This window comes from Chelmon rostratus, chromosome 19 (assembly GCF_017976325.1).
Source record: "Chelmon rostratus isolate fCheRos1 chromosome 19, fCheRos1.pri, whole genome shotgun sequence".
In the NCBI taxonomy this organism is placed as follows: Eukaryota; Metazoa; Chordata; class Actinopteri; order Chaetodontiformes; family Chaetodontidae; genus Chelmon; species Chelmon rostratus.
The window spans coordinates 16,732,915-16,746,641 of NC_055676.1; the positions used below are offsets into that span (position 1 = coordinate 16,732,915).

Consider the following 13,727-nt stretch of genomic DNA (forward strand, 5'->3'; position numbering starts at 1 on the left):
TTATTTCATATGATGATGTGAAGAGAGGAGCTGAGCTGCTCTGCCTGGCAGACTGTCAGATCAAGAAGATTAGAATGGTGGGTAGACACTGTCTATTGTCCCACCTATTACACTGTGTGTGTCTGTGTGTGTATGCATGTGCGTGCATGTGCACGTGCTTGCCCTGAGAAGATTGAGAGAATTATCTTTGGGGTTTTTTTGTGTCAGTGGCTTCTGATCAATATTAAATTATGGTTGATGTTAGGCACAATACTGATGCATAGGAATGTTTACTTCCAACAAAACTGAGGTTGACTATGAAGTCTGAGCCAAAATATTTTTGTATTCCATCCCAGAGCTATTTCGCTATAGTATGAATGGGACCTAATTGAGCACAGACCATTTGCAGGGCCTCATGGATGTGTTACTTGGCATACACTTCCTTTTCTTTCTTTTTCTCTTACTTCTTTCTGTTCTTTTCTGCAGGAAAGTGATGGCGCAGCAGTGGTCAATGCTCTCAGGTTTCACCCAGCTTCACACTGCTTCTCTGCCCTTTTGTGTGTGTGCATTTGCAAATCATGTTCAACTGGATATGTATTACATGAACGTAACCAAACATTGTGTGTGTGCGTGTGTGTGTGCATGCCTGTGTGTGCATGGGCATGTTTATACCTGGTCCCCTATGTCTCACCCAGTGCCTCTGCAATCCCCTTCTTCCTCTTTTGTGCCAAGGTGCTTCAATCAGTAGAAACTTTCTTTGCAGACCTAGAGGCTGTAATTGGAGTCATGCATAGCGGATGAGGGAATTCCAAACATTATTGGACTTTTCCGGCACTTGGCAGCAGGTCATGTGGCTTTGGGCCCGGGCAGGTCCAGGTTGAACAACAATACAGAACACTACTACTCACAGTGTAATTATATTGCCATTTGGTTTATTGACTCTGAAGGTTGCAACAGGTTATATATATTTTGTAAGACTTACATAAAAAGCTTTTGACCAGCAGGTTAATTTATGGTCCATTTTATTCACCTGCCTGACTCATTTCCTCTTTACATTATGCACAATATCTAAAACAAGCACTATAAATGTATAGAAGCAGTGTAGAAATTTTGTAATTGTGCATTTTTCCATTATTTTTTTTCTGAAAATTCACAAAATCATGTTAATTTGGGGGAGAAACTTAAGGGTTTCTGTAAGCTATTATCCATTTTAATTTCTGCTTTAAAGGGAGTTCCCTTTTTTCTCCCTGGGACCACCAGGCTTTAAATAACCCTGGAGTCTGAGTTTGTGTCCTTTCTCAGCTTGAGCACCCAAAGGCCATAACCCATAGAAGCTGTTTGTGAACTCGCAGAAAGCTCATGCAGAAGTGTGAGTTCTGCAGGGAATCGAGGAGAGGGAACAAACAAACAGGGACATGGGAGATGAATTAAGAAGATAAAGGGAGGAGACAGGAATAAGGAGATAAATGCAGGTTGCATTAATTGTTCCCTGGAAAGACTGTTTTTACAACAAGTGTGTGTAATTCCCTAAACTGAGAAAAAGACACTGAGTAGGAGCTAAGTAGGATGTAAGTTGGAACATTGAAATATGAATGTCTCATGAGTGGTCTCTTTGCTCACATTGACTATTTAATTACTACCAAAACGTGCTGACAATGACTGTCTTTCTTTCAATGAATTTATCTGGATGTGTGTGTGTGAGCGTGTGTGTGTGTGTGCATGCTTGCTACTTACCAACTGTACTCCCTTTAGGGTGGAAGAGGAAGGGGTTCAACCGATTCATGCAACATATCTTTTGTCAGTTTTGTGGTATTTCATGGGAAATAAACTGTAACATTCAGTGGGCAGGAGCACCGAGAAGCTATACATTACATTTTTTTCTGAGTCCCTCTGGCCAACCCTTCTGCTCCCTTGCTCGCTTTGTGAAAGACTCCCATCATCAAAAAGTTATCGCTGTTGATCAGTCTAATTAGCTGTGACCCACTCTGTTTGTCTTTCCCCTCAGCGTTGTGAGGTCACAGTCCCAGGTTTATATGGGTTTCCTCTAAATATACTGACTGAATGTCAGGTTAATTGCGACTGACCAACGACACAACGACAATGACCACATTAGACACCATCAGCTTCGAATTTTGTACACAGATTCAAGTTTCTCCCCAAGCCACACTCCTAACATTTTGGTTCTGTTGTAATATAATGGATATATAATACCCCAGCACTGTATAGTATAGGCTGGCCTGTGTACTGGGTATTTAAAACAGGATATTTACTCACAAGTACAAACTTCAGCATAAAAAAAATAGCTTTAGATTCATAGGGTGCCTCAGATGTCACACAACAAATTTAATTATTTTCAGTTGTGTTTGCCACATCAAGGACACTCACCTGACTTTAACTGTGGATTTATTTATTTGAATGGTGAGGTTAATATTTGTTGGGATAATCTCAGATAAAATCACCCCCAGATTCTTCATGGCGTATGGCAAATCATTTAGAGTCCTTTCATATATGTTTACAAAAATAAGTAGCATAAAATGTACTTAAATTCACAAAAGTTTATCTTGCTTTGGTTTCCTGTCAACCTGTAATCTGTAATGATGAATTATTTTACAGTTAGCCACTTTTGGAAATTCCTTTTGATAGTGGTGGGCCATTCTTGTAATAGAAATTGTTTTTTCCTCAGCATTATCTTCATCCTGTAGGACTCCACATACATCATAACAGCACATACAGCATAGTTATATAGCAGACTGTGTATAACAGCTGACTGTGCAGGCATGTGGGTGTCTGTGCATGTACTGTATGTGTCAAAGGTCTTAGTATTTGTACTTGAATTGGTGAAGCTAAGACGGTAAATTGCTGTCAGTGTCACTGCACCTTTTTAATGCTAGTGAAACTTTATGACTCACTCCCAGCGGAAGATGGAAAACTATTTTGGGTGACACGTTAACTATGCCCTCCTTAGTAAGATTGTAGTGGTGCTGGGCCACAATGCTTTTTACTTGTGAGATATACAAAAAACACAAGTAATTACAAAGTGTCAAACTGAAACTGAACTAAAATGCCTTAGTAATGACAAGGGAATGCCACTCGTGCAAGCTATGTAGCTGATACTGAAGAGCAGGTCTTTCAAGTTCGGTGTACTAAAAAGAGAAACACATACATTAGGTTAGGGTTCAGATGGTTCTGAGTATTGTTTATGGTGTTTTGCCATGTTGCCACAGACTTTCAATTTATTATTGAGTTTATGAAGCATTGCATCTAGAGAAAAGAGAAAATAATTGTGCTGAGCTGGTCTGTACTTGCTGTGTTTCACCCAGTCAAGCAACACAAAAGATTACACCCTCAACAAAAAAACTCTAACCAGACAGGAGGCATGCCTGCATACAATTGTGTAGAAGCTGCTTGTCAGTGTAGCTACATATGTCTTTCATTGGGAGTGTTTACAGACAGCATGACTAATACCTGCTTTGTGTGCCACAGTCTACTAGTTTGAGGTTACAACCAGAGAGCCCTGTAAAGGAAAACAGTAGCTTGTCAGTTCACCTGCTGCTGCATTGATGCAACCTGAAGTTCTGTGTCGTGTGACATTGAAAAAGAAGCAGCGTTACCGTAACATCCCTCACAGCAAACAGCAAACAAGTCCACATAACCACGTCTAAGTTGTCTTGTGCATGATGTTTACATTTGATCCATTTCATCATTTCGAAGACATTATTCACATCTTACACCGCTGCATGGTTTGTGTTCTTTTATTTTTTTTTATAACATGGGCTAATGGTCTTTCTCTTTCCTCAGACCCAGTCCACACCCACCAGAGGTACCACAGTGATTACAGTTCATCCAGTGAAAGCCCCTCAGTGACCTCTGATCCAGAATACAGGCAAGGTAAAAGATTTTTTTTTTAGAGAGAAAATGGTATACCACTGTGTGTGTTAGCTTGCGTGTGTGCGTGTGTGTGTGCAGACCTTTAGCCACATGTGGCTACACACATCTTGGTTATATGCATGCAGCAGAAGTGAACATGCTAAACTGAAGTAGCTTTGTAGGCTACATTAAAAAAAGGTGGGGTGAGTCATTCTGCAGTTCAAATTCAGCAAATATCTCCCCACCGTTCACTAGCTGTCCATTCTGTGTTTGCGCGCTGAAACAAATCTGATTTTTGTACACAGCCCTGGCTCTGTAAATGGGAAACAAGCAAAGTGACTCTCCATTTTTGCATTGTGAAGAAGGAGAGATGGCAATATCAACAATGTTTCTCCAGAATGACTCACCCCACCTTTAACTCTACCATTCCAGTAATAACATGCCCATTACAGTTGGCTAAATTAATCATCCCCATTGGGGCTATATGGTTCTCAGTTACTGCCAAACATCACAGGCCAGATATTGAAGACAAAAAACGGCAAGGTGCACCACTCTTGATTTGGAGAGGCACTGGAAAGGTCTTTTTGTTGTTCCCAGGTTACTGCCACGTCTGCCGCTGTCAGTCACTTACCTGGTGCTGCTAATGGAATTAGATCATGTATTTAGCCATGTATGATTTCACAAGATAACATACCGTCACTCTTTGTGCAAAATTAAATTGTGCAATAAACAAAGACTCCCATGCTTTCGTAATAGCATGGGAAGTAGGCTGGCCTTGTTTGCTAAATATAACTATGGCTGCAGTATTGAGCAAAACTCTGCTCAGCTTTAATCTTTTCAAACTGAGCAACAGAAATACCCCGAACCTCTGTGTGAGTTGTGGAAATGGTTTCACTGGTAACAAGGTCTGGCACAGGTTTAGAGATGTGGCACATGGTTAGAGAAAGTATCAACATAACAACAACTCACACATTTATACATATCAAAATATATTAGTTACTCTACACAGTTTTACATGCAGCATGGGTTCAGATGTGCTATGTTTTATAATGATTTCAGACAAGTGACTAAGTAATTAAGATGAATTTACTCTTAATTTAACTTGTCCCTGCAGTGGGAGACAGGGATAGCAACGGTCAAAAAGTAAATACGTTCAAGATGACCCAACACGCTGACTTCATTTAACACTGTATCCACAGGTTCCGCTGTTGCATGAAAGTTTGACTTTGAGCTCAGGCAGCTGTGAAGAGTTTAGATATACAGTACTTGTGGAAACAGTGCCAGTGACTTTTATTATTCCTCCACACTGGCCACTGGCGGCAGCTGTGGCCGGAGGAATTATGTTTTTAGGTTGTCTATATGGATGTACGTGCATATGTGCCTTGTCCATCCATCCCATTCTCATGAAGGTGATATCCCAGGAAGGCCTTGAGGAATTTCTTCAGATTTGCTACAAACATTACCTTGGACTCAAGGATAAGCTGATTAGATTTTTGTGGTCAGTGGTTTCTGAGACCACACAAAACACATTTTTGACCATAACTCAAAAATGTGTGCACTAATCATGACAGTGTCTCAGTGATACAATGATAAAGCGATGACATTTTATATCCAAAAGGTCAACTCCACTGTAACATCATAATGTTTTGCAGAAACACTTTTCTGGCCATTATTAAACACCATTGAACACCAGTATTCTATAACTCCTCCACCTCACACCTTACAACACATGTTCATGCAGGTACTCTTGCACCACAGTGTGGGTGTCTGCTTCTGGAGGGGTGTGTTTGATTTGATTGTGTCCATTTGAAAACTCTTTCAGCTAAGAAACCAGGTGAGGTGAGGAGGTATGGCTCCCAGCTGGCACTTTCCTCTGAACACGATGCCCTGTCGCTGACAAGTCACAACACACACAGGCTCAGGTAAAACATGCATATGGTTGTGCTCTGTACTCTGTGTCATATCATCAGGGATATTATTACTGCAGAAGTAATGATAATAATGATGTTATTTTAGGGCCAAACCCGACAGCTACTGTCATCCCCAAACATCTCCACCTTCATTTTGTCCCTTTATGTACTCAGGGTGAACTAATTTCCAAGCCAGTTTTATTTTTACAAATTGTTTTATCACAGAACCCAGCAGTTATGGGAAATGTAAGTGCATGAATTTCACCACCTGCCCCACTGCCTAGGAGTGTATATGTATGTATGAAGTGTATTTGTATGTGTTTGCTCCTTTGTTCCCCTGAGGAATTAATGCCTGCACTACAAACCCTCTACAGAACAGGGAAGCCCTGTTCGGTCCACTGGGCTACACACAGCTGGTGTGGCGCAGCAGGGTCAGCCCCATGCTTCGCTAGTGAGGTCATCCAATGTGACATCCACATTCAGCAATCTCTGTCTCTCTAATCTCTGGCATTACAGAGACCTGCCTGCTGTTGCTATGCCTGCTAACAATCTGTACAACTGCAGAGCCCTTGTTTTTCTCTGATGCTAAAAGAAAATGTATCAGATTTTGGTGTAAACAAATCATATCTGACATATCCCCCCACATGATTCTACTTTTAAGTAGTTATTATATGGAGAAGTCAGTAAATAAAAGACAAATCCCACAAGGCATCACACATTGAACAACAGTCTTTCGTCAGTGTCAGACTGTTCTGACACAATCTCTTCTCTTCCCTGTAGGCAGTATGAAGGAGCATCTGATGAAGGTCTGGTTGGAGCAGAGCTGCTCCTCCAGAAGCAGGAGGAGGAGGTGGAGCGGCTCCAGGCCCACCTGGCCAGCAGGCTGTCCAGGGCCAATCTGTACCCCACAGATGACCCCCTGGTCCCATCTCGCACTTCCATGCTCGACCTTCGAGACCCCCTGTACACCTCTGCTGCAGCACTTCGTAAACCCAAGGTTCTTGCTCTGCTTGGCTTAACAGACTCAAGGATACCTCAAATTTAATCCATGTTGAACACCATGTATACTTTTAAGTACAAAACTTCATTTATCACTATAAAGCTGTAGACCACATAGAAACACACATGCATGAAACAGCCAACTCCAGAAATTGGTTATTACATAATTCCAACACTGCAATGGGAACTCCTTCCCTCAGTGTCTTACTGTTTATGTTACAATATTTGATGATGGATGTACAAATTTAACACGCATGAGTTCATTGGCAACTAGTTTCTTGATATTGTCCTCTCTTCTTGTTCTGTAGATAAAACTTTCTGTCTGGAAAACATAATTGGCCTCCCTATGATAATTTTAAATATGTGGGGTTGTGGGATGTGGGATTTTTAGGTTATGGTCTGATTTATCCCGCCTACTATCACAAATTGTGAAAATGTGTTAACACAGGTGGTAAAACATAGCAAAAAATGTGCTGATCTTTGCAGTAAACCTCAGTACTGTATATAAATTATATTCCTATTACGGTAATTACACATACAAAGGAGAGACATATTTTCTGTTGCGTGTTTATGGTAGATTTTAAATTAACCTAATTTCGGATGTGGGGGTTTCCAGACGGTAAAACAAAACGTTCGAGCTGAAGCAAAGGAATCTTGCTCCTCCACTTCTGGTGAGTCTTGATTACAGCATAAAACCACACGGAAGTGTGTGTGCAAAAGTAAAAAAGCGTTACATGAGCCGCTGTCATTGAGATCTCATGATCAGAGTAGCTGTTAAAACAGGTTTGAATCTGCAGTGTAGAAAGGAAGTGTTTTAAATGTTTTTCAGAGTTGGTCATGCATGTGTGTCGCAGATGTTTTTGTATAGCAATGACTGCACTGCACTATCATGTGTTTTTAATCATCAAAAAATTCATTCATTTGTCACTAACAACAAGTGATTAGATTTTAAACACAATCAGTTGTCATAATACCAAAAAGATGTATGAAAAGGAGGCTCACGTTGAGAATGATCCTTTTTAACATTTTGGTAAAACAACCATTCTCTCTCTGGCAACTATGTTTTGTCTTTACCCCAACAACAGAACTTCCATGGGCCTGAGTTTGTGAAGATGGCCAGTGAGCCCTGTGTTGCCTTATCTGTTCCCTCTTCAATAATGGTGAGGTTATAAATTTACGAGCTAATGTATCCATGGTGTTGTCACAGAAGCTGCTTCATGTTCCATTTATAACTCCATCCTTTTTTTTCTCTCTGCCCACAAGAAACGTGGTAAGGTGGAGGAAGTGCAGAGGAAGGTTGGTGTGGTGCTGCTGAATGGCCAAAAGCTGGAGCTGAGCTGTGACATCAAGGCAGTGTGTAAAGATGTTCTTGATATGGTGGTTGCCCACATCGGGCTTGTGGAGCACCATCTCTTCGGCCTAGCATACCTCAGAGGTACTATATGCTGCTCATGTGCATGTCTGTGGTTTGGGTTGTATGTGCGTGTGTCTCTGCACATGTAGGGGAAAATTTCTTACATGCAAAGTATAAAACTGTGAGATGACATGTCAAACATATTACATGAGGTTTGATTAGTCTTTGACGCAGAGGTTAATAGTGTTTTCATGTAAATTCATTTTCTACGCCTGCTGCCTCATTAAAGATGCAAAACCTACGTTAATGCAGGCAGGCAGACAGACATTACTGATTACCTCCTTCTCCCTCTGACACCTCTCACCCACCCCCAACCCTCTCCCCCTGAAAATCATACACACAGATAATGAGTTTTTCTTCGTTGATCCTGATGCCAAACTGTCCAAAGTGGCCCCAGAGGGATGGAAGGAGGATCCTAAAAAGAAGAAATCCGATGTGCCTTTTAATCTTTTCTTACGCATCAAATTCTTCCTTGATGATGTCAACCTCATACAGTAAGTGCACATTATCGTAGGTGAGAACTTGTGTTGGCATGTCCTGTTTAAGAAAAAATAAAAATGTCTGTATTCTTCTGTATAACAGGCATGCTATGACCAAACATCAATACTACCTACAGCTGAGGAAGGATATCTTGGAGGAGCGGATGCGCTGTGACACAGAAAATGCCATGATCCTTGCTTCACTGGCGCTGCAGGCTGAATTCAGTGACTACCAAGCTGAGGTACCAGATTTCTTTCATACATCTATGAGGCAACAATAATTCACTGAAAATACTGCTTTTAACTTGTGGAATAGTGACTTTTTCAAAAATAATTATTGCTTTTCTAATTATTTTTCTTTTTATTTTGTGTTTTGTGTTAGCATATCATAGTTTTTATTGTTTTCTAAATTAGAAAGTATTGTTAAGTATACATATTTGAAGTAGAATGTGAAGTAAAGGCTTCTGTGGTAAAACTTTCTCAAGACTGTAATTAATGAAGTTGAACATTGGCCTCGTTAAACACAACTTGATCTTAAGAATGGTCCTGTTAATCTCTGTGGCTCAGCTGCACGGGAAGACTTATTTCAGGCTGGAGCATTACCTGCCGGTGTCGGTCCTGGATAAGGTGAACCAGACAGTCATCAAGGAGGAGCTGCTGAAACTTCACAGCAACTACTATGGGGCATCTGACACTGAGGCAGAGTTTGAGTTTCTCAAGGTCAGCAAGATCAGAGTATATAGGAATCACGGTTTCAGGCAGACATACCAAGATATTTATTATTACCACCCTTGATCTTTTGCAGCTAAACCTTGTATTTTGTGTCCAACACCATGAACTTTGGCAGAAGAAGTAATAGATTTGAGTTTATGTTTGACAGCAAAAAACAAAATTTGCAGCATCAACTACAAACAAAAGTAGTTGACCCTGCATTTTGTCCTGTCTTTCTAATATTTTTTTTATAGTCACTAAAGCAGCTCTGTGTTTTTCATGCCACTGAACCAAATTGAATACTATTATGTTATCACGTGTAATCACATAAAGAACAACACACCGATTGGATCACTGATGGATCACCCAATTAAAGATCTCTTCTCTGCATGAAAAGCTTAAGTTAAGTAGTAAAGAGAATTTGACATAGTCCATCGTGGTTGTTTTAAAGGTGAGCCAGAGGCTGACAGAGTATGGTGTCCATTTCCATCGGGTGCTTCCCGAGAAGAGGTCCCAGACGGGCATCATGCTGGGTGTCTTCTCCAAGGGGGTGCTCATCTTTGAGGTCCTTAATGGGAACCGTACCCCGGTGCTAAGGTTCCCCTGGAGGGAGACAAAAAAGATTTCCTTTACAGTATGTACTAGAGTCTTTCTTATCAGAATAATGGATAGATCGAATGCAGTTGATTCACTCTTCCTTAGCCCAGATGGTTCTCACTTTCACATAAATGTTTATTTCATCCTGAAGAAAAAGAAGATTTGCCTTCAGAACACGTCAGATGGGATTAAGCACCTGTTTCAGACGGACAGCAACAAAACCTGTCAGTATCTGCTACAGCTCTGCTCTGATCAGCACAAGTTCCACCTGCAGATGAAGGCCCGCCAAAACAACCAGGAGCTTCAAGACCTAGGTAGGAGGGAAGTGAGCAGCCACACATAAGTGAGGGGAGTTCAGATAATATGGCCTCAGGCTCAGACCGATGCATTTTGGCGAAGCTACATATATGTTAGTTTAGAGGGAGGCAAACAAAAGTTACCTATCACAGCAATCCTCCTGATGACGTCAACAATACATACAATACACTGTTTTCAGGCGCAGCTGCATGTGTCAGCCATCCCACATATCCTCCAGATAAAAGCTGATGCCCACTCATTTCGCTCCCTGAAAACTTCAATTTACATGTCTTGCCAAAATGACTTTTTTACCTACCACATTGTAACAGCTACTGAATTCATTTACAAGTACAACCCTGATTCGAAAAAGGTTGGACAGCGTGTGTAACGTAAATTGAATCAGAATTCATTCATTTGAAAATGAACTGCACGTCATGATTAAAGACTCGGCAGTAGGGGCCATTAGCTGTTAGCATCAGTTCATCTTGCCTACCGAGTGGATTCTCACATGTTGTTGTGATAGCGGTTAGGGGTGTATATTCCCCCTCTGCAAACACAGTCATAGTCTGTGATGTCATCCACTCAGTTACAAGCAGGCTGCAGACACGACCCCGGCATGCCCTCCTTGTTTCTGGTGACTTTAATCATGCCTGCCGTCCTCCACTCTTTCCACATTCACTTAATATGTTACATGCTACACTGGAGACAATAATGGGTTTATTTTATGTCAACACCTAGAAGGCATTTAACTCATCTCTTCCTTTCCTGGGAAGATCTGATCACAACTGCATGGCAAATACTTTGTGATGATGGGAAGGACACACTATATCAACTTCTGTGTGGAGAATGCTGTGTGCCATTGTCTAATCTGTCAGAGAACAACTTTAATTTCCGCACAACTATTCCAATTATATAAAGTGTCTGTCAAACTTGTGTGGGCGAACTTGATGTGTTGATTTATCTTTAACACGGTGCCTTGCTTCGCTTGATTTGTTTCACTTAGCTGAACAACACAACAACTTTGTCTCTATCACGCCCCACCCGATTGTTGACATAAAGTCACAACTAAGCTGATGACTGCCAAGAAGACTGGCCAGCCCATTAGCTATGATGATTAAGATGGATATCGCTAGAAAAAAACGGTGTAGGACAGTACCTGCTTGTTCCGTCTAGACAATAATTACTTCTGCTGAAGGCAACACAAATCAACACTTTGGAATTTCCCCTGCTATATTATTTTGTCATACTTTTTGTTATATAAATAAACAAAAATGTTGTTATTCATTATTCATATCTAGTAACTTTCTGTTTTGCATGTCTTTTCTGGTGATCAGAGAACTGCCCCTTGAGCAGCTTGCAGTACTCCCTTGACCCTAGGAGTCGAGACTCAGTGGGGAGGACCGTGAGCTCAGGCAGCCTGGCCCCCAGCTTATCAACACGCTCCAACCCAGACCACCTGAAGAGGATCTCCTACTCAGAAGTGGCCCTCAACAAGGCACCATCTGGCCCACTGTTGGTCCAGGATGAGCTTCAATTTCCAGGTTTCAACCCAGTGGCTTCCACGATCCTTTCCAATCCGCGAATAATGAGCCGCTCCCACCACAACCTAGGACAGATGCCAGAGTCTCCAGAGCACAGAGTGGCGGAGTCATACAGTGGCCAGTCACACAGCGGACTGAGTCAGGCACCACCCGGCCAACTGGCCTCTCATTTCCAGCAACACCAGCGAGCCAGCTCAGACACAGACTCCCTCTCACACCAACAGGACAAGTGAGTTGAAGGAAGTGAAATGTTACGGTAGATTTGTTTTGAAGTACACTCGTTTGTGAGAGAGAAGTAGTTCTGAATAAAATCATAGTGGGTGTTATAAATGCAGACAATTATTTCTTTTCATCAAGTTATTACCTTACCATCCAAGAAATGTTGCAGGAACTAGAATGTTTTATGAAGTCCTTTAAAGTCTTATTTCAAGCTCAATTAAGGAAGTGTGACCTTGTGTTTATTAGTTGGGCCTCTGTGAAGTCTTCAGAGTCTGCAAGCTCACATAGGACAGACCAGGGTTACTAACTGAGGACTTGTTACTGGGACTATAGCGCTGCCTAACACCACAAGTACGCAGAGAGCCCTACCTACAGACTCTAATTAACCCTCTGGGTGTGTGTGTGTGTACGTGCGTGCACGCGCGCATGCACCCACATGCGCCCACATGCGCCCTTGTGTCTATGTTGTGTTCATGTGAGATCAACCTGTGTGTGTGTGTGTTTTTTTTCATATTTTTAGTCATAGCGTGTCTGTTTTGGTGCCAGTTGCTCCCTCTCGTGTCAGCTTAACAGAAGACGTGTGAATTTAAATTAAGTAGGATTCTGTATGTGTAAAAGCACCTAAATGTTTGTACTATATAAGAATGAAAGGGAGTGGGGGTTTTCTGCTTTTTGTCCATTCTGTTTGCTGTTCGTTCTTCGGCCAAGTTCACTAAGGAGAAGTTGCCTCCTCTGCCTAAATCTTCTCCACGTCTCCTTCTCAGATCATTTGGCACAGTGACACACAGCAGCCCAGTGTGGAGTCTCACCCGGTCCAAAAAAGAATCTGACACTTCTTCCGTAGAGGACACTGGCCAAGCATATGTAGTAGGTAAGGATGCTGACCTGTGAAGGATGATGCGTCTCTTCCGATGAAGCATAGCACTAGTGGAAAATGTACATCTCTGCTCTTATAAATCCAGAGACTCTAGAAAAATTCAGCTGAATATTAATAGCTTATCAGCACTTAAGATAGGTATTGTCTGCAGGTTCAGCTCTCTTGATTCCAAGGAAGGAATTCAAAAGTCGAATGAGGCCTTATATAGGCCTCAGCAATTTTACCTACTCGTATAAACACTTTTTAAGCAGGCCCGTAACTAACAGTAATGTTTTAAGATAAACAGCATTCTTTTGAACATTGGGAAAGCAAGTAACTATGATGACATGTGTATGGAACATGTTATCTTCTGAAAGCAAGCAGGGAGATCTAAAACAAGAGAGTTACTCTGTGGCAAGTCGTTCTTCTTTTCATAATTTTTTTTAGCATAGATTCAAATCAAGTTATTTTGAGTCCTCATTGAATCACAGGACAACAGCACTGTTTCTGTTTTTTTTATGCTTGGACTGAGACTATAGATTAAGCTCTAATAAAATGCTCTATTTTAAACATTTATGTGTAGAAAATCTTCTGTTTTAAGTTTATTTTCTTTACTTCACTTGCTAGTGTTCACATAAAATGGTCTGATTATGCAAGGGGCTTTTGCATGTGTTGATTATTAACTGATGATAGTATATTTCTCTAGATTCAAGGTTCAAAATTTCTTTATTGTCATTGAGCATGACATGTCGATGAAATTTGCATTGCAACCCCCATGTTAGAAACAAGATAATAAGAAAGATTCTAAAATAAAATTAAGATACTAGAATAAAATAAACCAACATGCAATAAAAATAT

At 41.1% G+C, this 13,727-nt stretch overlaps 1 protein-coding gene across 5 annotated transcripts in view; it reads left to right on the forward strand.

Moving 5' to 3' along the window:
* The window catches only part of ptpn13 (protein tyrosine phosphatase non-receptor type 13), a 46,443-nt gene that overhangs the window by 19,885 nt on the left and 12,831 nt on the right, over positions 1-13,727 (forward strand). For all 5 annotated transcript variants that reach the window (XM_041959718.1, XM_041959720.1, XM_041959719.1 and 2 more), the window contains exons 8-19: positions 3,778-3,867; positions 5,669-5,768; positions 6,537-6,753; positions 7,841-7,915; positions 8,019-8,190; positions 8,513-8,663; positions 8,752-8,890; positions 9,216-9,368; positions 9,811-9,993; positions 10,108-10,270; positions 11,588-12,023; positions 12,778-12,884. In XM_041959718.1, the coding sequence (XP_041815652.1) occupies positions 3,778-3,867; positions 5,669-5,768; positions 6,537-6,753; positions 7,841-7,915; positions 8,019-8,190; positions 8,513-8,663; positions 8,752-8,890; positions 9,216-9,368; positions 9,811-9,993; positions 10,108-10,270; positions 11,588-12,023; positions 12,778-12,884 (1,986 nt within the window). The remainder of the gene's footprint in view (positions 1-3,777; positions 3,868-5,668; positions 5,769-6,536; positions 6,754-7,840; positions 7,916-8,018; positions 8,191-8,512; positions 8,664-8,751; positions 8,891-9,215; positions 9,369-9,810; positions 9,994-10,107; positions 10,271-11,587; positions 12,024-12,777; positions 12,885-13,727) is intronic.